The sequence below is a fragment of the Accipiter gentilis genome, chromosome 10 (genome assembly GCF_929443795.1).
Source record: "Accipiter gentilis chromosome 10, bAccGen1.1, whole genome shotgun sequence".
Taxonomy (NCBI): Eukaryota; Metazoa; Chordata; class Aves; order Accipitriformes; family Accipitridae; genus Astur; species Astur gentilis.
The window spans coordinates 6,590,372-6,612,249 of record NC_064889.1 but is presented as its reverse complement, the minus strand read 5'-3'; the positions used below and the strand labels follow the sequence as shown (position 1 = coordinate 6,612,249).

Sequence of the window (21,878 nt, the reverse complement as noted above, 5' to 3'; positions counted from 1 at the left end):
TGGTGGGTGGTTTTGGTTGGTTGGTTTATTATGTTTTTTTAGTGTGATTTTTAGAAATGCATTTACATCCTTCAAATTAAGGATGTTCTCTGCCCATAAACCTCAAGTTTCTGGGATAAATTGCATAAGCTCCATAAGGCAAGCATTACAAAACTAACACAACCGATGAAACTCTTTTACTATCCTGAGTTCTGTCCATGTGAGAATCCCAAGTTCCCTGCCCCATCTGTATGGTAAAAGCTTTGTCACAAACCTGATTCATATCGCTGTTGTAGAGAGTTACTGAAAGTGACTCAAAATTAAAGTCAAATTTAAGCGTTGTATAACATTCTGCAGAAGACTGAACTGTAGAAACATTTTTTGGTCCAAAAGCAAGAAGAGGGCCTGTCAGTGGAAAGAAAATATTTTTACATTTCTTTAGAACTTTGGGCTTGGGGGTGGTTTTCTGGGTTTGGGTTGGTTTTTTGTTGTTTTGGGGTTTTTTTTTAAATTAAGATCAGAAAGTCACAAAAAGAATAAAAGCTCTAAACCTGGAAGACTACTCAGAACAATTTGCACTTTTATTTACTCAGTATCACTTTGTTCTACTCAATGCATGCTAAATTTACCTAGCACAGAGTGGTTTAAGAACCTTTAAAAAAGCTGTCATTAATTTACTGCAGTCCTTCATTCACTTTAATTAAGAACTACAGAAAGTACCAAGACTGCTCAAAGAGTTGGTACTACTCTTCCTTCCAGTTTCTTCTCATAGTGTAACAAATTCAGCTATTGGTTGAACAGTAATTTTTTTGACATTGAGAATGTTACATTTTGGAGAAAAAAAGATTTTGACAAAGTGTTAACAATATTTCAACCTCAGACATACACTGTTTACATTAACACGCTATTTGAATACTAGTAATATCCCTAATTGTTATAATTGTGCATTAACATTCTGGGGTAGTTGGTTTGGCTTTTTTCTTTTTTTAAACCACTCTTACGAGTCCTTGGTAAGGACTGAAGAATACCATCCTATAAAAGAATGGCAAAAAACACACTACAAAAGTTTTTGACCATCAACAGCTCACACTTCATGTATGTGCAAACGTTCTTATTTATAACTTTTCATATACACAATACATATGTAACAAATTAAGAAAAAAGAATTTATTTACACACATTTAAGTGCATCAGATAAATATCATGTTTGACTTTGCAAATAGCCCTATGCCTAAACATACTCAGCTTTTGAATTGAACATACCCTCACAGAAATCAGATTCATTTGGAACTTTCCCCTTTTTAAGCATCTGTGTATCTTCAATGTTCTCTTGCACAGTATTTGGCTGGGAAGAAGCCCCTCCAAGGTTTTCAAGTAAAATTTTCATGACAACAGTTAGATCATCTTCACTGAGTGCTATCTGTAAAGTGATAAACCCACAACTTCATTTTTTGTGACACTATTTCTTTCCAACACAGTATGCAAAAGGTGAGAAGAAAAAACACGCTGCTTCCACCATAAACAAGCTGTCTAGTCAAAATGATCCTGGCCAAAACGCCCTAAGTAATTTGCCCATTTTTCCTAAAATATCTTTTGCTACTTGTTATGAACAGGAGTTACAACAAGAACTAACACTCCCGGTGATACAGACTTTCTAGTCTTGTAAGGCTCTTCACCTGCTCGAAATATGAGTAATTGATGATCATAAGCACTTCTTAACAATTCAGTAACCCAGAAACATAACCAGATAACATTAAAGCCAAGATTTAGATTGTATACACTAAAGCAACTGTCATTCAGTAGGCCTTCAAGGAGTTAATGAATCTGAATTCAATTATATATAATATAACATGATTGTGAAAAAAATAAGCAGTAATAAGTGACAAAATGCAGTCACTTAGCCCATAATACATAGCCTTAAATTTTTTTTTTTTTTTTTTTTTTTTTTTACTGGTACTCCTTCAATATCTTATTCCTCTGTGCTTCACCAGTGTTACATTTGACCACAGCACTGATACAGGAATGAAACAGGGTTTATGAACAACTAAAAGGCCCCCCAGTCTGTTTTTAGCCACTTAAATCCATATGGTTAATACTGAAAAAGAGAAAGTAAAGCCCTCCCTCTGCAAAGATATCAACCATAATTTTGAATTCTTGTATATTAGATATCCACATCTATCCTTTTAATTTCTAATAAATCTACTTAACACTCAAACAACCTGAATGTTACAGATTACACAATTTAAAATCTGAAATCTGTATTTTACATGCTAACTCAACAGATAACCTCAATGACCTGTTACTGGCTGTTGAGTCAAAGGATAGCTCCAAAAGACCCCCAGGAAAATAAAAATAGATTTTACTCCATTTGTATGCAGCCACAGCAAAATTATTCATTATACAATATCAAAACCCTAACAGATCTATAAACGGGACAGTCATGCTGGAAGTCTTCTAACGTTCTGTAAAAAACATAAGTTGCAACAGGTTTGCAAGCTCCTTAATGAGGCTAAGTACTATTCTGAGAATATACATAACTTTAGATGCAACTCTGATTTGCCATGACATTACCTGCATTGGTTTTAGGTCTCCTTTGATACCAATTGTTGGGGTTTTATGATACCAAGTTGCTGCTAAATTTCTCTGGACCAGCAAAGTCAAACTCACTGGATGCAGAATTTCAGAATCTGGTTGAGAATCTGTGGATATAATGCACCTACAAAAGACAGTGGAAGCAGCAGAGGAAATATAGTCAGTAGTTGCATAATCATAATTAATATTATACCAATCTAGAGAACTACAGGTATACTTATTTTTAAATTAATAATAATGTGTGCTTACATGCACTTCTGCCCAGGTATGCAGTTAAGATGAACTCAGTTGCTACCCTATCATTCTTTTCCTTCCAAGAAGTTTTAGAGATTGTGGACATGTACCCCTATCTAAAAGCACTCCTAAACTTTGTTGGGGGGGTACTGGGTGTGTGTTTGGTTTTAGTATGTTTTTATCACCTATCATCTTTAAATGATAGAACAATGCTGCATACGGAACATAGACCCGTTTTCTTAAAGAACACTTTACAACTCAAAAGAAAACTCCACGTATACCTTGATAATTTCAAATGAGTTAGCTGTACATCCATGTTGTCAATGACTGGAGGAAGAGAAGATTCATCTGAAGACACCAGCTTGAATTCATTCTGAACTCTGATTAAGCCAAGATCAGCTACCAAAGCATTATATGAAGTTGAAGATTCAGGAACAACTATAACAGGAGCTTTCAAGTTGACATCCATTAAGAGGCGGAAGCTCTTTTTAGCAAAGTCTTTCACACTGGAAGCAGCCATTTCTGCTGCCTGGACGGTGACTGCAGTCAGAGCTTCTTGTGCCGTTTGGAAATTGTTTAGGAAGTTCTATTGATAGGTAGTGAAAAAAGTAAGAGTTCTATGAGAACAAATAAGCCTTATAAAAAAAGGTAAGCCTCAGGCAAAATGTAAATTTAAAAAAAATAGTACAGCTGTGGCAGAAAAATGAAACTTCTAATTCAACCATGGAAGTTTCAAAAGAAAAAAAGCTTAAAATAATGCACAAGCTAAGACACTGCTTACCGATTTAATTTTTAAGATATTAAAGCTATCAACTCATTACTTGTTTTGTTATCCTTCTCCTTATTTGTCATTCCTCCATAAAGCAGTGCAACTTAAGTAACACTTCTTCAGCAAAGCACTTCTATATGCTTGTTGATCAGCTCACCACAAGGCATAGGTCAGAAAAAGCTGATTACATTTGATTTTATTAAAAAATTTTTGATGTCAAGAAAAGAACTAAAACTAGTGTCTTACCAAGAGAGACATAAAGAATTTATGCAGGTAAATTATTTGGATGCAGCCCACTTTCAGAGACATTTTACCATCCACCCTTGACATATCAACATAGGCTTCCCCTGCAGTAGCATCTGGATAAAGTGACATGTGAAATCTAAACACTTCATCTCCCATTATGGAGACGGCCTAGAAAATTAAGTCCATATAGTTAATATTCCCAGGCAGTAATCCGTGATAGAATTATTGCTTAAGTTATCAAACAAGAAACATTTCCACAAAAAGATCATCTGGAACTTATGAGCAATACTTGATACATATGCTAAGCACAAAAGGAAATTGAATCAGCTATTTTATGGTATGTCTCTTCTCAGTTATCTATAGTCCATTTTATATTTAACCCATGCTACTCAGAATTAAAAACGTCAATGCAAACATGATTAAAGAGAATTAAATATTACATTAAAGCATGTTTTGCTTCCCTGAGATAAAGGAAATTAACCTATGAAATTTTGCTTAATATTTGGTACATTACATTGTACTTAGTATTATACAACACAGCAAATCAACTACAGTGCTGCCATTAAATAACTTAAAGGACTAGGTCTTTTTGTTTGTTTACAATCTGCACAACACATCACCTTTTTATGGACTGTTTTTGGATCAACATTTGTAATTACAATGTCCTCAAGTCTGGAGAACACTTTAATCTTTTTAGGTTTCATAGCTACAGATGCATCCATTCCTGATTTGAGACAAAAGGAAGAAGATAGCAAATTGTTGAAGTGCATTTGTTAAGTAAACACTTTTAAAAAAAGAAGCATTATTTATTACTGAATATAAAGAATAAGAATAGCTTAAAATCCAGCATTGTACTATGTAAGAACCAATGCTAAGCCCAAGACACATGACCTTACTACACATGACAAATTTGCCAACATAAATTGACTCTAAGACTAGAGTAAAAATTCCCAACACTATCTAGAATCTAGCTATTAAAAAATGGAAGCTTGTGTTATTTATAATATAGGGCCTTCATTTCTTTTCATTTTACTCCACTTAGAAATTAATTGCCTTCTTTTTCCGAGTCAAACATTTTCTTCCCTTGCAGGCATTTTCACTATTAAAATACTTTACTGCAATCATATCATACAATCAAAATGTATTCAAAGATATGTTACAGAGGCATCTACAGTGCACACACTAGCCTTTCAGAAGTGAATGAAGGAGGGGAATAATGTATTTCTTGCTACAACCAGCTAATCTAATATTTAAATAAAAACCCTTTACCTTGTATTCTAATGTCTGCAATTCTACAGGTCTGATCACACACTGTAATTCTGAATGCATTTAGCTTTGCAGTGAGTTTTAATTCACAGGTATCATCATGGACTGCATTACTAGACACTGGATAGGAAAAACAAGAGACATACAAGAACTTCACTATAAGTCAATTTTTTAAAATAAATGTTAGATTATTCATTTTATACATATATGAACTATTCCAAAAGCAACCTGCAGTTATTCCCTAAAAGATACTGCTAATTTTCAGTCAAGACATGAAATAAGTCTTTAATTAACACAGTCTTCTTGCACAAGAACAGTCACTAACTAATACAGGAAAACAACAATCAAGATTATGGGTTTTTTCTCCTCATTAATATCTAGTTTTCACGCAATGGTATGCTGCATACAGTGTACATTCCATTATTTGAAACACTGTCTTACATGAGAAATGTTCCTTTTTGTATAAAGTAGCAAGGCCAATTTAGGCATATTAGGTGAAAAATGTTTCTGCAGCAAAACTGAAGGTGCTTGCAGAACACAAAAATGTAACAGCCAGTCACAGTAAACTCAATCCCAAGAGATTTAGGTTTAGAAAACCTTGAATTTCCCAAACACTACAAACACACACATCAGCCACACAGGACCTGACTAAACATTAAGGAGCTTCCATATAAAAACTTCCTACTATTTCAAGGTTACAGATACCTTTTTTAAAAATAAGCACAACACCCTCAAATTCAGAACTTCTTTTTGCTTCCCCAGGGCTCAAGAATGTCTGTTTTCTGCTATGTAAGCACTCTTTAGAGCCTTCAGATTGAAAAGAAAAAAAGTTGTGACACTGACGCTTCGGAAAGGCTTTGGTACTGTTCACTGCAGCATCATTTATTTGACTTTGATTATAAAAGTCAGACCACTACCTAGGAAAAAGTTACATTGAGTAAGAAGAACTTGTAAAATTAAGCAACAGCAAAAATATCTGGCTTTTTTTTAAAATGAGATTATTTACTCCCCATGTACAGTTGTGCATGCCTTGTTTTTCCACCAAATAGACTGCAATGCTGCCACCTGAAATGGTATCCTTTGAAACCAAAGGCTAGATGCTGTTAAGCAACAAAAGCATGGCCTTTCTAATACCGCATTACCTGGTCTAAGAGTACTTCCTTTTTCTTGTTCTTTCATTTGAGGCTTGTAGTCTGATGCTTTACCAGTACTGGGAAGACCACCTGATGGAACACTGAATGTGAGAAAACTCATGATGGAAAACAAAGCCTCTGTGTGAAGTACTATATCCAAACATGAAAAGATGACCTAAAATGGGGGCAAGGAGACAAAGTAACATTGTTATTTAGTAGCAGTCTACTGCATAACAACTCAGAGTTACTGTCATTGCACTGAGAAAAAAGTGTCTTGCTCAATTTCACAAGTATCTCACCCTTCTATCTCCTTCAACTTAACACCACACAAGCTCCAGAACAGATGAGGGAGCTATGGATGGGAAGCTTAAAACAGCTACAGAGGAACTATGCCAATCTAAAAATTGATGCTTCACGTGGTTATGCTTTTTCAGTAAGCTCTGTTAAGACTCCTGCATTTCACTGGGGACTATTAAGCACTTTGGCTGACATCTTCATAACCATGTATAGCGAGTGGTATTCTAGTAGGTATGATACAACAAAACAAGAAGATTCAAAATTTGCAATCAGAACAGAAAGTACATGACACTACTCAAACCAATATTACTTAGTAAAACCTAGCATCAGCTAGCTGACTTTTCCTAGCCCAAAGCAACTCTTGGTAAATGCTGGTTTTACTGATATATTAAGGGATGTCAGATTTCTTGACTGTAAAGTAGTCCAGCCACTTCAAATTCCACATATGGCTGTCAAGAAGCAAGCTCCACCCACCACTACTACTTTAAGGGAAACATTTTAAAAGCAAAATGACCTGCTTACTTCAGAAGTCACTGAAGCCATAGGAAACTACACATGAATAGTTGCTTTCAGGAAAAGTAAAAAAAAGGATTGAACACAAGACCTCTGAGAATGCTTGTCTGACATTTCACCTCACATCTCAACTCCACAGTCACGAACTTTCAAGCTCTGAAACACAAGGCCTTCATTTCACATGCTGCTAAGTGTATCACTCCAGAAATAAAACACATCCTACAGGCCTCACTTAGAAATATGTCCTTCTAAATTTTAACTAGCTAAAAATGCACAGCTCTTAAGTAAAAAATTTCATACACTAAATACTTCTGTAAAAATAAAAAAAATCATCTTTTTTCCTCCTGGATTTCTCTTTGAAGTAGTTAAATATAAAGCAGCAAGCTATAATGAAGAGAGAGTCAGGGGTTTGGGTTGGTCTTGGGGGGTTTTTTTCCCCCTCTTCAATGAGAGGAGAAAAAATGGGCAACCAGCAAGTTTACACAGCTGTTACTATTTGAGAAGCTTTAAAAAAATATTAAATACATCCAGTACTTACATTGATGTTTTGCTTGGTGCTTCTATAAGTAGTAACAAAATCTGGTCCATCAGCATCAGCCTAAAGGAAGAAAAAAAAGCCCAAGCACACAGTCAGTCTCTGTTGAGTTAACTGAAACAACTGAATTTATCACACACACAAGGATTATTCCCATTACAAAAGAAAACAAACAAAAGTGATGAAGCCTGAAGAAACAAGTTCTCTAAATGAAGCACATGATCAAGGCAACCAGCAACAACGATCAAGGGGTACTCGCAATGCTCTGCTCAGTGACATTTTATAGCACATATTTTGTTAAAGTTCAACTGGCTGGTTACAAAATTTTCTCTTAGGTAGGATCTATTTAAACTGGATCAATTTATGCTTAGTACTATGTCAGAACAAATTAACTTGGTTTTCTCTATAAAAATTACATCATTATAGATAAGAGTATGAGTAGCCCACTGGTTCTACAACCTATCAGATACCCAAGTATTCTTGCAGTTACTGAATGGCACTTTTTTTTTTTTAAATAAAAGCTCAATAACTAGCTACCAACATATCACCCCAATGCTAGTTTTACCACCTGTAGAGAGCCACCTATCACTTACGTAGGCAAAGACTATCTCACCTATCAAGTTTCACAAAAGTAGTAATCTGTATTGTTCACAGAGAAGAAACATTTGGCTTCACCAGTAATTTCAGTAATTGTGTTGACTTATGAAGTAAGCACTATATGGAAGCAGTGAAGAGTGAAATGAAATTGTAAGTTGAAAAATCGGTATTTGGGAAAAGACCTAGATAAGTTTTAGACACAAATCCTACAGGTTTTAAAAACAAGCAAAAAAAAAAAATCTAACACAGGCTAAGTATGGAAACCTTATTTTACTCCCCAAAAATCTTAGTTAAAAGGTACTGAAACCTTAACATATTCCATTTTCAGAAGATGTTCATCTGTCTCACTCGAAGAATTAATAATGCAAAGAGGATCTCCTTTTGAGTCTGCAAATAAAGAAATAAAACTGTAAAGTATTTCCACTCACAAGCTTTACTCCACCTATGGAATGCCTCCATGCTAATTCTTGATTATATACTAATTATATACTATTCTTGCTGAAATAGCGAAGGTAAACATCTCTTTTCACTGAGAAGCTGCAGATTAAGCATTAACTTGTAAAATGCTGTATTTGCTTTTTTTTTAATTAAACTAATCAAAATTAACTTATCTTGGTCCTGAAAGCAGATTCAAAATTGGAAATCTATTTGCCTTCCTATCTTTGTGGGTTTATATTCAAAACCATAGTTTTCTATTTTGAATACACGGCCGTTTCAGTTATTACTTCAGTATCACTTTGAATTGTTATGTGACCAATCAAGGAAGCATGCTGTATTTCCATTGCTGCCAGAACTGGTCATAAAGCACAGATTCAGAAGCTCATCAAAACACTCTGAATAGATAAAATACTTCTCAGGAATGACCATTCCCACTCAAAGCAGCCAACTAACTCAAATGAACTCAAGCTAACCCTACCAACAGGAGTAGAACTTGGTATCAGGTAAAACAGATCAATTGAATCTAAATTACACAGGACAGCATCATTAAGTGAATTTAGCATGTAACCTCCTGCCCTTTCTCCCCCCCCCCCCCCCGCCAGTAATTATTGTTATTCTTGACCATGCTATCCTGTGTCTACAAAAGCTGATTGCACACACTATAATGACTGCATACTAGTTTTCTAGAAGACTTACCATTTATTTCAATGCATGTCATCATAATTTTTTTCAGATATGCTGCTGCAGTTAATACATGATTTCTAATTTTGGTTTCAGTTCCAAGCTGTAGCACGGTTAGAATATGTAATGGATATCTCTCCTTCTGAACTTGCTTCATCAAGGTTATTACAACCTTGAATATGGAAAGGGAAATAAGTTCACTATTTCAGTAAAGCTGTCCAGACATTATAGCATGCAGTTATAACTGGGCATTATCTCCTCAGCTAAGCTTCAGAAGCTATATTAATCTAGACATTTTGCCTTCTCGCAAAGAAAACCTACAACACCAGTTTGTTAAAGATTTTCCCCCCACACTCTGTTCCTCTTGGCCAAGCAACCAATCACTTCTTAACACCATCAACAAAAAGCAAAAATACCAAGTCTATTAACTTGTCTAGAATTCAACTTTGTTGACCTAGCAATATATCTTTACCTTGTCAAGCTATACTTCAGTTTTATAATCAGACACTACACAGTGCTACAGTGTTTGAATATGGAAAAGACAGTTACTACAGATCATACTGGTTTGGAAAGAAGGGCAGTAGATAACAGATAGCAACATGTATCGATCTTTGAATATCTGATGTTATGCAAATAATAATTAAGGACACAAATACTTCAACATTACAATTCTTCATTTACAGAAGATTTTAAGCATTACACTAATTTGAATGTTGAAAATGAGAAAAGACTTGTGTTTCTAAATGCAGCTGAAAATAGAACTAGATATAGTTAATAATGAACAATGTTAATTTCAATGTAATTATTTCATGAGGCAATTATCTTCCATTCTTGTGAACTAAAAATAGTGCCTCAACCTAACAATTTACCACACAAAGAATTTAAAGAATTCAAGTTTGTCAATACTTTGTCTGCATCATTATGTAGCATAGTCTTTGTGCACTAACAAATTAGCATTTTGTCATTAAGCACCCAACATATACAGTCCACAGACAATGTGGACACTACCTTAGTAAAAATTTTCAGGTGAAGCTTGTGTAAAACTGTATTAAACAAGACAGAACTGTTCATCAGATATATTAAATAAGACAACATGGAGCACTACAGGCTCAGTCCTACCACAAAAAAAAATTCTTCACAGCCAAGACAGCAAATCTGAAAGTTAGAAACTGTCAAAGGTACTAGGGATATGCCTTGGATAACTACATGCTGTTTATTAACAGGCACCTCATCAGCCAATTGCAACTGTAATTCTGCAAAAAAGTGAGAAAACCCCAAAGCTGGGATGGTATCAGCTTGCTACCTGTCTACGCTTCAGCTGTGGGACAAATATTTCTAATGCCCTTAAAACTAAGTTTTCTTATATGATTTCATATCACTCACACAGAATATGTTTCCCTGGTGGCTGGAAATAGGAGAAATTCTCTAGTCTTTGAACGCTACTCTCACTTGGCAATAGAATAGTTTTGGGTTTGAAGGCATTTTTTTCCTGGCTAAAAAAATAGGAACCCAGATTTTGCATTGGACAAAAATTACACATGCACAAAAAACAAAACCCAAAAATCCAACAACAAACAACAAACCACATAGTTACTTAAAATAACATGCATACCCAAGCCATTTGGTCTGACTCTTGAAAAAATTAAGGGCCATGCTGAGCTCGTCACACTTAAGTATCACAGACATCTTCAGAGAAAAAACAGGCTTGGAAAATTTCTTATGCATAGGTATCTTTGTTAACTGATTGCTTGTGCGTGTTCCCAGTACTTCACCTAGAACCTAACCTTCAGATGTAGTATCTAAGGCAAAAAAAACAGTTCTAGCTTAACTATTTCAGGTGGTTTGTTATCAGGAGAATCATATGCAGCATTATGAAGGATTAAGGCTAGGTGAGTGCAGAATATCTAAAAGAAGTCATGTTTTCCCTGTTAGATATATTGTGTATATTAAATATTCTATAAATACATTCTCACATAATATAGACAAAAGAAAACAGCTAAAGAAACAGCTGAAGAATGAGTTCTGCGGAGGTTTTTTTGTTTGTTTTCTTTCTGTTGGTATGTACCATCTTCTTTAAACAGTTAAAATGGCCCACTACTTCTAAGAAACAGACTTGAGTACTGGATTCAGTAACAATAAATGTTACAGATGAATACATACCTCTTTGATTTCAAAATTAAGTAGCATATTGATTACATCTTCATTTAATGTTCTTTTTCTCTTTTCAGACAACATTCCTTCTGGAACACTCTTATCCTGCATCAAAACCAATTTCTCCATTTCTTTGGTTTTACCTGAAGCATTCATTGAATTGGTTAACTTCTGAAGTTGCCACTATTTGTTTAGCTCAAGAAACATATCCAATTCTTTTATTCATTTAGATGGCTTATGTTCATCTAAAATAAGCTAGCAACATTTCCACAAGCACAGCCTTTGAATTCAGAGCAGGCAAAGGAAATAGAAACATGTTCTGGCAACAAGACAACTCTGACATCTCAATATCTTGCTAGTTCCATGACAATTTAGCTAACACAATTACCAAATTTTGTCTTGTAATGTTTCCACTTTTTTTAAGTATTAAAGTATGAACACTGTCCTCGCAAAATTAGAAAGAGAAGAGTTTATCACTTACACATCATACTCTCAGTTCTAAGCTTGCTTTCCAGATAATAAATGCTTTTCATTTTTCCTAAAAGCTAACACACTTAATATTCATGACAAATAAATTCCATCTCTGACCTTCCTTTTGCAGTACTGATTTTGCATGAGTGAGTTTGTCTTCTGCTTCACCAAGGTTTTCCGTCAATACTTTGAGGAAGACATTCAAATCCTCTTGACTTAACACAACCTACAAAATCGCAGATCACAGTTCTCAGGAAAAACACACTGTTCTTTAAACTTACCACTAGCTAGCAAAGCAGAACAATGTTTCCTGGCAAGAAGAGCGCTTATTTACAGGTATTTTGTCAGCAGCATCATCCCTTGAATAACAAAATGAAAATTCTTTTAACTGCTTACTGTTAAAGGATTGGGAGATTAAAGAAGATTATGACTTCTAAAGTTGTATCAATATATATTTCAGCCCTTATATAACGTATCTGTGCTTTTAATACTTTCCTGTAGATGACATACTACTTCATGATATTTTAATTCCAGTTTCACCCAAGATGTACCTGGTATTTTCTTTCACAGTATATAAATTGCCACAAAAAACAACTATCGTGAGGTCATTCAAGGGAGGTAGGAAGTTATGAAGCTGGAGTCACTAAGGCAAAATATTTGCATAAATTCCTCTCAAGAAGATTCCATTTAAAAAAAAACACCACCACCACCACCCCCCCCCCAAAAAAAAAACCACAGAACACACCTAAAAAAAGACTTGCTCAGAGAACGGGTCACAAAAACATTTGATTTAAGCTGGTCCTGCCTTGTGGCAGGGATTAAACAAGACTCCCTGACATCCTTTCAGTTTTCTCTCTTCTTTCTCTCAGTTTAATAAATGTACACAGCAGTTCAGGTGTTGTATATGACACTTTCAAACCTCGACATTCACACAGGTAGTTTAAACCCTGTTGACATCCCCGAAAGTCAGTCCACAACTACTAAAAATTTGCAGCTTGCTGCACCCTTGTGTCAAGAAATAACATAAAGGTTAGTCTTACATTAACTGTTATCACAAGCCTCTCATCACCTTCTTTTCATAAGACTTACATTCATTGTATCCAGATACCCCGTGATCTCCAACACCGGTAATTTGTGAAACCAAGCTGCAGACAGATTTCGTTTCACTGACAGGCTTAAATTAATAGGGTGAAGTATCTGAATGTCTGGATGTGACAAACCTGTCTCCATACTGGTCCTTAAAACAAACAGAAAAAAAACCAAAACACATGGTGGGGAAGTTAGAAGTTAAGTCATACGTTACATTTTCTAAATAACATCTTAAAATCTCAAATGTAATATAATATCTCTTTAGGTTTAAATGGCTTCCTGAGATGAACAGTATCTTATTTTACTACTGATTTATTTGCCCATAAGATAACAGGTTATTATTTTAACACCAAATATTTGACACAGTCACTAACCATGGTTTCTAAGCAAGTAGATTAATACCCTATAGAGTATTATTATTACCAATTAGTTCAGGCATTACTTAGTAAAGTGCACTTTACCTAGACAGTTTCAGCTTTGTCAGCTGCACGTCCATTTTGTCAATGACTGGAGGGAGCAAACTGCCTTCTGAAGACACCAAGCTAAACTGGTTCTGAACCTTAATCAAGCCAAGATCTACTACTATAGCATTGGGGGAAACTGAGGACTGAGGAATGACTATAACTGGTGCTTTCAAGTGAATGTCCATTGCAAGTCGAAAACTCCTTTGAGCCAGGTCTTTTACACTGGTAGCAGCCTTTTCTGCAGCTTGGACTGTAGCAGCACTCAGTGCCTCCTTAGCTGTTTGAAAGTTGTTCAGGAAGGTCTAGAATAAGTGGTTGAAAAGAAAGGAGAGATGTCTGTAAACAGTTTTTTAATCTGAATTACTCTCTTATTTTACAACATCAACCACTAATTATGCTGCCTACTGTGTTAGATTTTCCCTGGGGAAAGACAACTGAGTGCCTTCTATCATGACCTCTAATAAAGGGTCAAAAACGTACTGACCAGTACAATCCACTCATTTTAAACTCATCTCTACTTTTTCGTCCTTCATTAGCTACAAGATTCCTTTACCTCATTAGCTTTTGGGGACACATATTATTTTTAGAGCCCTTCTTTGCCCCCAGTGAATATTAATTCCTATTAAAGCCAGTACTGAATGACAGAAAGCCCACTAGTGCTTTGTTGAAAAAGCCCCCATTAGAGTACTTGATGACGGTACAAATATTTACATTGATTAATTTGCAGTCCTCATAGCATCTAACCTTGCAGAAAATTCTGCCTCTAATGTTAACTCAGATGTTTGCAGTGAACTCAGGTTTTTGCCAGGGTGGAAAAGGCAGCAAACACAAAACCCCCAAAATACCTTAGTAACACTAAGCTTTTCTCTATTTCCAAAGCAGAGGGTGGGAAGTGACCCACTTGCACTGTGTTAGTTTTTTGAAATTCAAACCAGTTAAAGCTTACTTATCAAAGCTTTTAATAGCACACATGAAAAATTAAGCCTATCCTTTCTCTTTCAGAAATTTAAGTTACCACTTGTACTGAGGACACAAACAAGGAAGACTAATTTGAGAATGGAGCAGAAACATACAAAGGAAAACAAGACTTACCAGAAGAGACATGAGAAATTTGTGAAGGTATATTATTTGAATACAGCCTACTTTCAAAGATACAGTACCATCCACTTTTGACATGTCAGTGTAGGCTTCTCCCTCCGTAGCATATGGATCTAATGTCAGATTGAAACTGAAAACTTCATCTCCTACTATAGACACAGCCTAGAAAGAGAGAAACAGTACCTACCAGACATGAGCAGCTTCTAAAAAGGTACTTAACAAAAAGAAAAACTAAATATATCATCAGCCTATCAGATGTACAAGTTAAGATTTTTTATTTTTTTTTTTAATCTTTTTGGACATCCATTCCGCTAATATGAAAACTATGCTTTGCCACGGATCTTATTTGAAAAGAGGTATCCAAGATATATGAAATATTTTTAAAAGAGTGGAATAAGAATATGTATTACATTTCACTTTTATACACACAAAACTAACGAAGAACCAAGTAAAACTTAAAATCTTGTAGTTGTGTACTTTTTTATGAAGGGTCCTTGAATCAACATCTGTGACAACTATGTCTTTAAGTCGGGCAAAGAATACAGTGTGACTTGGCTGAAGGAGAAGAGACGAGTCAAGACCTGTAAAGTATAAAGAGAGAAACAGTAGTATTGCATAAAAGAAATAACACTCATTTTCAGGATGGGGACACACGACACCAGTAGAGGAAATGAGAAAAGTTACAGAAATTATGCATTGCAACAAACAATTACTTTGTTAATAGTTTGCTAAATTTAACAAAGATTTAAAAAAAACCCACAAAGAATACCTAAACACACTTGATTCTTTCCTGTTTCCAAATGAAGCCTGTTACCACATCCCTTGCTGAAGGGACTGTAAATAAAAGAGCTCTATTCAATCCAAGGCATTGTAGTCTCCCTGTATCCAAACCAGAATAATTAGAAGTAATTCCCCAACTACCATAACTTCTCCAAAACAAAAAAAAAAGTATTGTAAGTTCTGGAAATAGAGACTTTTTGCTTTTTATCAGACACAGAAGTATATTGTCTAGAGTTCACACCCAAGTCCACACACTATGCTGTCTGTTATTAAGCTTTGAGAATGTGACCATACTACAGCTTTGAATAAAACAAAATAGAATTTCTAACACAGATACTGTCTCAATACCAATCATCTCTGGAAAGAAATGAGCTACTATTAATAGAAAAATATTCAAACAATAATCCGTCTCTTAATAGCCAAGCTACTGAGTTCATTTACTGAGATTTTCTATCAAAAAAGATGTTACTATACTGTATTTTTGCATACAGAATCTTGTGTGAATACATCATATGATTTAGAGATGGGCAAAAGCAAGAGACTTTTTATGAATTCTATTACATACTCTTGTATATCACACATTCTTAAATATTCATACCAAGAGAGAGTTTTGGCAGCTATTAGGATGGGAGCTATAGCCAAACTTGGAAGTGAACCTTCCCCCCCCCCCCCCCCCCGAGTTATTGATAGCCCCTCTGAGGGGTGAAAAAGAAAAGAAAACCAAAACAAGAAACCTGAATAAACACTAGGAGTTTAAAACCAAAGAAAACAGTTTTAAGGGGGGTTTTATCCTAAATAATTCAGGTATAGCAGAAAAATATTCAAAGCTTACTACAACATGAAAAGCCACCCATAATCAAATTCCTTCAAAATATGAACATAATTACCTGAAGAGGCCAAAACATTATGACAAACTAGAAGACTGACTTTGAAAACAATAACACAAGCCATGTTTGTACAGAATACAATTAAAAAAAAGTCAGGTGCTGAAAATTTACACCTTAAATATCTTTTAGTCCAATTACTAGCAGTTACTCTGAAACTAAACTACTAGATCAGTTACTACTAACAAAAAATTGAATACCTTGTATCTTGATCTCTGCAATGTTCTTTTTTTCATCACAAATATTTAAACAGAAGGCATCCAGCTTGGCAAAAAGCTTGAAGTCAAAGATATCCTTATCCTTCAAAGGTCTAGCCACTAGAAATGAGAGAAATGGGGATTTTCAAGGTACATATAATTCATATTTTCACTTGAACTCCTGAGCATATCTGAGGGTTGTTTTGGTCAGGGGGTGGAGGGGTTGGCATTCAGATGACTTAGTTTTATTTCCTATAGTTTCTTTCATCACCACTATCATGATTAAGTCTATAACATACCCTCTTAGAGCAACAAGTCTTCCTCTGAAGGCAACTCTACTGATAAGAGTAAAACATGCCAGCATTTGCTTGTAATTCTATGTCTGATATTACCCCATCTAGTGATGGCTCTCTACTGGAACAATTTTACTTTTTTTTTTAAATTAAGGTTTAAATTAACTGCTGGGTTAAGAGGAAATCAATTGCACAGTACACTTAGTTTTAACATTAAGTCAATAACTCAATAGGTTCACAGTAGTGCTTTTTTCAGGTTATCTAATATTGCCTATTCCAAGATCCTAATGTAGGAAGTTTTCTCTTAAACTTCCAAGCTTGTAAGAAATGGCAAACCTTGGAAGCCTATTTCAGGCAATCAACACCCAGCTTTTACAAGAGCAAGTGTTAAGGCTGGGAAGAATCAGGTGTCAAACACAAGTGTCAAAAACCTACCTATGGGGGAAGACAAGAAGCCATCAGATCTCACTGATGGTCTGCACCTTCACTAACCAAGAGTAGCAAAGTGTTAATCCAAGAGCCCAAATATTTATGGGCTTTGTCACACTGTACACAGCAGCAGCTTCTTTTTCAGCCTGCAGATTCAAACCCAGGTGTCACAGTTTAACCCCAACCAGCAACTAAACACCACACAGCTGCTCACTCACACCCCAACCAGTGGGATGGGGGAGATAATCGGGGGGGGGAAAAAGTAAAACTCTTGGGTTGAGATAAGAACAGTTTAATAGGACAGAAAGGAAGAAAATAATAATAATGATGATGATGATGATAATAAATTGGAATATAGAAAGCAAGTGATGAACAATGTAACTGCTCACCACTCCTGACCGATTCCCAGTTAGTTCTCAAACAGCAATCTGCACTCCCAGGCCAACTCCCCCCAGTTTATATACTAGGCATGACATCACATGATATGGAATATCTCTTTGGCCAGTTTGGGTCAGCTGTCCTGGCTGTGTCCCCTCCCAACTGCTTGGAAGGCTGTGTCCTTCTCCCAACATGAAAGGCTGAAAAATCCTTGACTTGGTATAAACATTACTTAGTAACAACTGAAAACATCAGTGTGTTATCAACATTCTTCTCATGCTAAATCCAAAACATAGCATTATACCAGCTACTAGAAAGAAAATTAACTCTATCCCAGCCAAAACCAGGACACCAGGCCATTTAAAATTATAAGTGATTCTGAACATTCTTCACTAGACACCTCATTTCCAGCTCACCTGATGCTGGAGTTTTACACTTAATATTAAAGACAGTGCAACTGCTCCCCTCTGAGCCTATTTCGATATAAATTCATTTTTTGTTTCAGTGCTACAGTAACAGCAAGATTTTCATTAAGCTAGCAAAGGACCTGACTACCTCTTTGAAAGTATATTTAAATTGCCTAGATCAGTAACAGCATAATCAGCAATGTACTATTTGTCTCCTTTATTCTACCATGAACACTAAGATAATGCTGCTGTTTGAGTCCTCTAAGCTCGCAGAAATCTCATTTACTCAAATTCAAGTCTATTTGTGAAAAGGCAACTATAGAAAGCTCACCTGAATACACCATTTATGATCATAATCATTGTTTCATTTATTGTTTTTTTTTAAATCAGTCCTCTGGCCTGGTGAGCCACAGTCACATAAGCTTTGATCTTCTCCCCACACTACAAAACTAATCAGGTTTCTCTGGATTTGATTGTTTCACCAGCATGCAACACATCCTTTCAGAACCATCATTTTGACAAACACAACTGTACCTTTCTTCAATCTAGTGTCATCTTCTTGTTTTTTGTCTTTAGTTGGTGTGTCTCTACTATTTCCACTGCCTGATGGACTAACAGCTGCTAGAAAACCGACAGCAGACATGAGGGCCTCTGTATGCAGTAGAAGGTTCAATGACGAAAAAGCTACCTGTTGAAAACATGAGACTCCATATGACAAAAAAATAACTTATAAGTTTTGGACCAAGGTACAAAAGCACCCAACGGAATATAACAGTTTCTTAGAAAAGCTGCATGCATTACCAGCAACAGATCATAAAGACAAAAAAGCTTTCTGTAAAGAAGAAAAGTGGTAAGCTTAGCAAATAAGAAAACCTAACAACAACCCAACAGCTGTAACTGTTAACCTATAACCTCCACAGTACAACAGCAAAGTGATACAAAATTTAGAAGCATGGAGTGAAAAACTCATTGTGGAAAACTGCATTATATAAGTGGAAAACTTAATTAGATAGCTAAGGGAGATACACCTGGAGTAAGTTAGTAACCTAGGTAACCTAAAGCAGGATTCAGTCTTCTCAAGCAATATGCTGTGTCAAACACAGACTCACTCCTGAATGCTCCTGCAATAACACAGTACTACACAAACAGATAAGTAGCAGGTGGCTGCCAGGTAGGTATTTAGTATAAAGATATTTCTCAACAAATCCACTAACGGAGTCCAAAAGAAGAGTAAGTCCTTGCCATGTAGTTTAGTAAAAGTTATCCACCTGAATGGGCTTGAAATTGGAAAAAGAGTCCAAATGCAATTCTTCCAGACACAGAAGTCCCATTGCAGAGTTGCAAGCAAAACACCTTATGATGTATAAAGTTGAAATCTCTTAACATCAGCACTGTCCCATAGCATGAAGTCAGTCAACTCAGTATGTATATATCCACGTCAGTAGCACTGGAGTAGTAGAACTGTCATCCCCTGCTGCAGCTTCAGGAACCTTTTCTTAGCAAAAAGATTCCAGCATTAACTAGAGTTCCCTGATGAAATCTATCGATACTCTAAAACTATTAGGTGGCAAGGGAAATATTTCAGTCTTCACACCAAAAAATGGCAGGCAAAATAATGCCAAGTTATAAAGGAAGGGAAGTACCTATCACAGAAAACTGACAGCCTTTTGTAGTTATGGTGGGTTGACCCTGGCTGGACACCAGGTGCCCACCAAAGCCATTCTATCACTCCCCTCCTCAGCTGGACAGGGGAGAGAAAATATAACAAAGAGTTTGTGGGTTGAGATAAGGACAGGAGAGATCACTCACCAATTACCACCATGGGCAAACCAGACTCAGCTTGGGGAAAATTAACTCAATTTATTACCCACTAACCAGAGTAGAGTAATAAGAAATAAACCCAAATCTCAAAACAACTTCCCTCTACCCCTCCCTTCTTCCCAGGCACAACTTCACTCCCAGATTCTCTACCTATCCCCCCCCAGCGGCGCAGGGGGAAGGGGAAGGGGATTTACGGTCAGTTCATCACACGTTATTTCTGTCACTTCATCCTCCTCAGGGGCAGGACTCCTCACACTCTTCCTCTGCTCCAGTGTGGGGTCCCTCCCACGGGAGACAGTCCTCCATGAACTTCTCCAACGTGGGTCCTTCCCACGGGCTGCAGTTCTTCACTAACTGCTCCAGCATGGGTCCCTTCCACGGCATGCAGTCCTTCAGGAGCACACTGCTCCAGCGTGGGTCCCCCACAAGGTCACAAGTCCTGCCAGAAAACCTGCTCTGTGGGCTCCTCTCTCCACAGATCCGCAGGTCCTGCCAGAAGCCTGCTCCAGCGTGGGCTTCCCACAGGGTCACGGCCTCCTTCGGGCACCCACTTGCTCCGGCATAGTGTCCTCCCCAGGCTGCAGGTGGATATCTACTCCACCATGGACCTCCATGGGCTGCAGGGGGACAACCTGCCTCACCATGGTCTTCACCACAGGCTGCAGGGGAATCTCCGCTCCAGCGTCTGGAGCATCTCCTCCCCCTCCTTCTTCACTGACCTTGGGGTCCACAGGGTTGTTTCTCTTACATGTTCTCACTCCTCTCTCCAGCTGCCGTTTCTGGGCCCCATGACTTTTTTCCTTCTTAAATATGTTATCACAGAGGCGCTACGACTATCGCTGATTGGCTTGGCCTTGGCCGGTGTTGGGTCCATCTTAGAGCCGTCTGGCATTGGCTCTGTCAGACATAGGGGAAGCTTCTAGCAGCTTCTCACTGAAGCCACCCCTGTAACCCGCCCCCGCTACCAAAACCTTGCCACACAAACCCAATACAGTAGTTTATTTCCAGAATTCCTCAAGACACTTTTTTTCCTTAGATTGAAATCTGACTCAAAAATATACCATTAGTACAACAGTCAAAACTTAAGAAGTACTTGCTGTCTAAAACCATCTTCCTATATTGCAGTAATTTTTAAGAAATCAAATTCTTATTCTAGAGTCTATGACAGAAGTGACAGTGAGGAAAATGCAGTATCACAAGAAGCTCCCAAGTCATATTTCAGGGTGAAGAATTGGAACACGCTCCTCTCTGCTCTCCCCCCCCACGAAAAAGGACCAAAATCACTTATAAATGGATTTAGAATTCTTATTAAATTTAGCCAGAGTGCTGATTATGTAGTGCTCACAATACAGATTATTTGACAGGAAAAGGAAAGAATTCTAGACCCCAGTACATTTTGCCATACCAGACATTTGAACTTCATGATGTCATACACATGAGAAGATGCATTCTTTTATTATTTTGAATTTTATCCACATAAGCTAGCTAGACAGTTTTTCATCATAGTTAAGAAAAAAGACTAACATACTCCTCTTATATTAAGTTGAATAAAAACTTTCAAGTACTTTTTAACTGTTTATATATCCCTGCTGCAAGGTCAGGGAGGGGGACAGCTTGGGCAAGGGAGCAGAACAGGAAAGTCAAAAAACCCTTATTGATTCCTCCCTTCTAACGAAGCAAACCAAAAGGAAATAAGAAATAAAATCTGCAACTACTCACTTGAATCATCTGTTCAGCGTTGTCAAAAATTGTCTGAAAGTGTGGCCCATTTCTGTCAGCCTGAAAATAATGATTTGCATGAAGGTTAATATTAATTCCAACCAGTCACTATGCTCTTCAGAAGACGCAAAACAACCCACTAGCTCTGAGCAGGAGGTTTAAGACTTTATAATATATAAAAGGGCTTTAAAATAAATTTTAAAAGCTTTATGTATACCTTGATATATTCCACCTTCAGAAGGTCTAAGCCAGGTTTATCCGAGGAACTAATCAGATGAATGGGTGCTTTCTGACCTGTAACATACCACATGAAATGCAGAAAAATTAGAGTAATTTCTGTTCTTTCAGAGACCCAAAGAATTTCTGCCTTGAATATAGGGATTAACTTTCAATACCATTCATTAAAATACATTGCAC

General features: G+C 36.6%; 1 protein-coding gene across 6 annotated transcripts in view; it reads right to left on the bottom strand.

Moving 5' to 3' along the window:
- Nucleotides 1–21,878, bottom strand: part of VPS13C (vacuolar protein sorting 13 homolog C) — a 104,576-nt gene that overhangs the window by 46,573 nt on the left and 36,125 nt on the right. For all 6 annotated transcript variants that reach the window (XM_049811843.1, XM_049811841.1, XM_049811842.1 and 3 more), the window contains 21 exons: nt 21,679–21,755; nt 21,462–21,521; nt 18,456–18,609; nt 16,418–16,534; nt 15,031–15,134; nt 14,548–14,715; nt 13,453–13,757; nt 12,992–13,139; nt 12,020–12,128; nt 11,441–11,574; nt 9,296–9,452; nt 8,469–8,548; nt 7,568–7,627; nt 6,229–6,394; nt 5,090–5,206; nt 4,441–4,544; nt 3,821–3,988; nt 3,087–3,391; nt 2,551–2,695; nt 1,243–1,399; nt 254–384 (listed from right to left, as the gene is read on the bottom strand). In XM_049811843.1, coding sequence (XP_049667800.1) covers nt 254–384; nt 1,243–1,399; nt 2,551–2,695; nt 3,087–3,391; nt 3,821–3,988; nt 4,441–4,544; nt 5,090–5,206; nt 6,229–6,394; nt 7,568–7,627; nt 8,469–8,548; nt 9,296–9,452; nt 11,441–11,574; nt 12,020–12,128; nt 12,992–13,139; nt 13,453–13,757; nt 14,548–14,715; nt 15,031–15,134; nt 16,418–16,534; nt 18,456–18,609; nt 21,462–21,521; nt 21,679–21,755 — 2,966 coding nt within the window. The remainder of the gene's footprint in view (nt 1–253; nt 385–1,242; nt 1,400–2,550; nt 2,696–3,086; nt 3,392–3,820; nt 3,989–4,440; nt 4,545–5,089; nt 5,207–6,228; nt 6,395–7,567; nt 7,628–8,468; nt 8,549–9,295; nt 9,453–11,440; nt 11,575–12,019; nt 12,129–12,991; nt 13,140–13,452; nt 13,758–14,547; nt 14,716–15,030; nt 15,135–16,417; nt 16,535–18,455; nt 18,610–21,461; nt 21,522–21,678; nt 21,756–21,878) is intronic.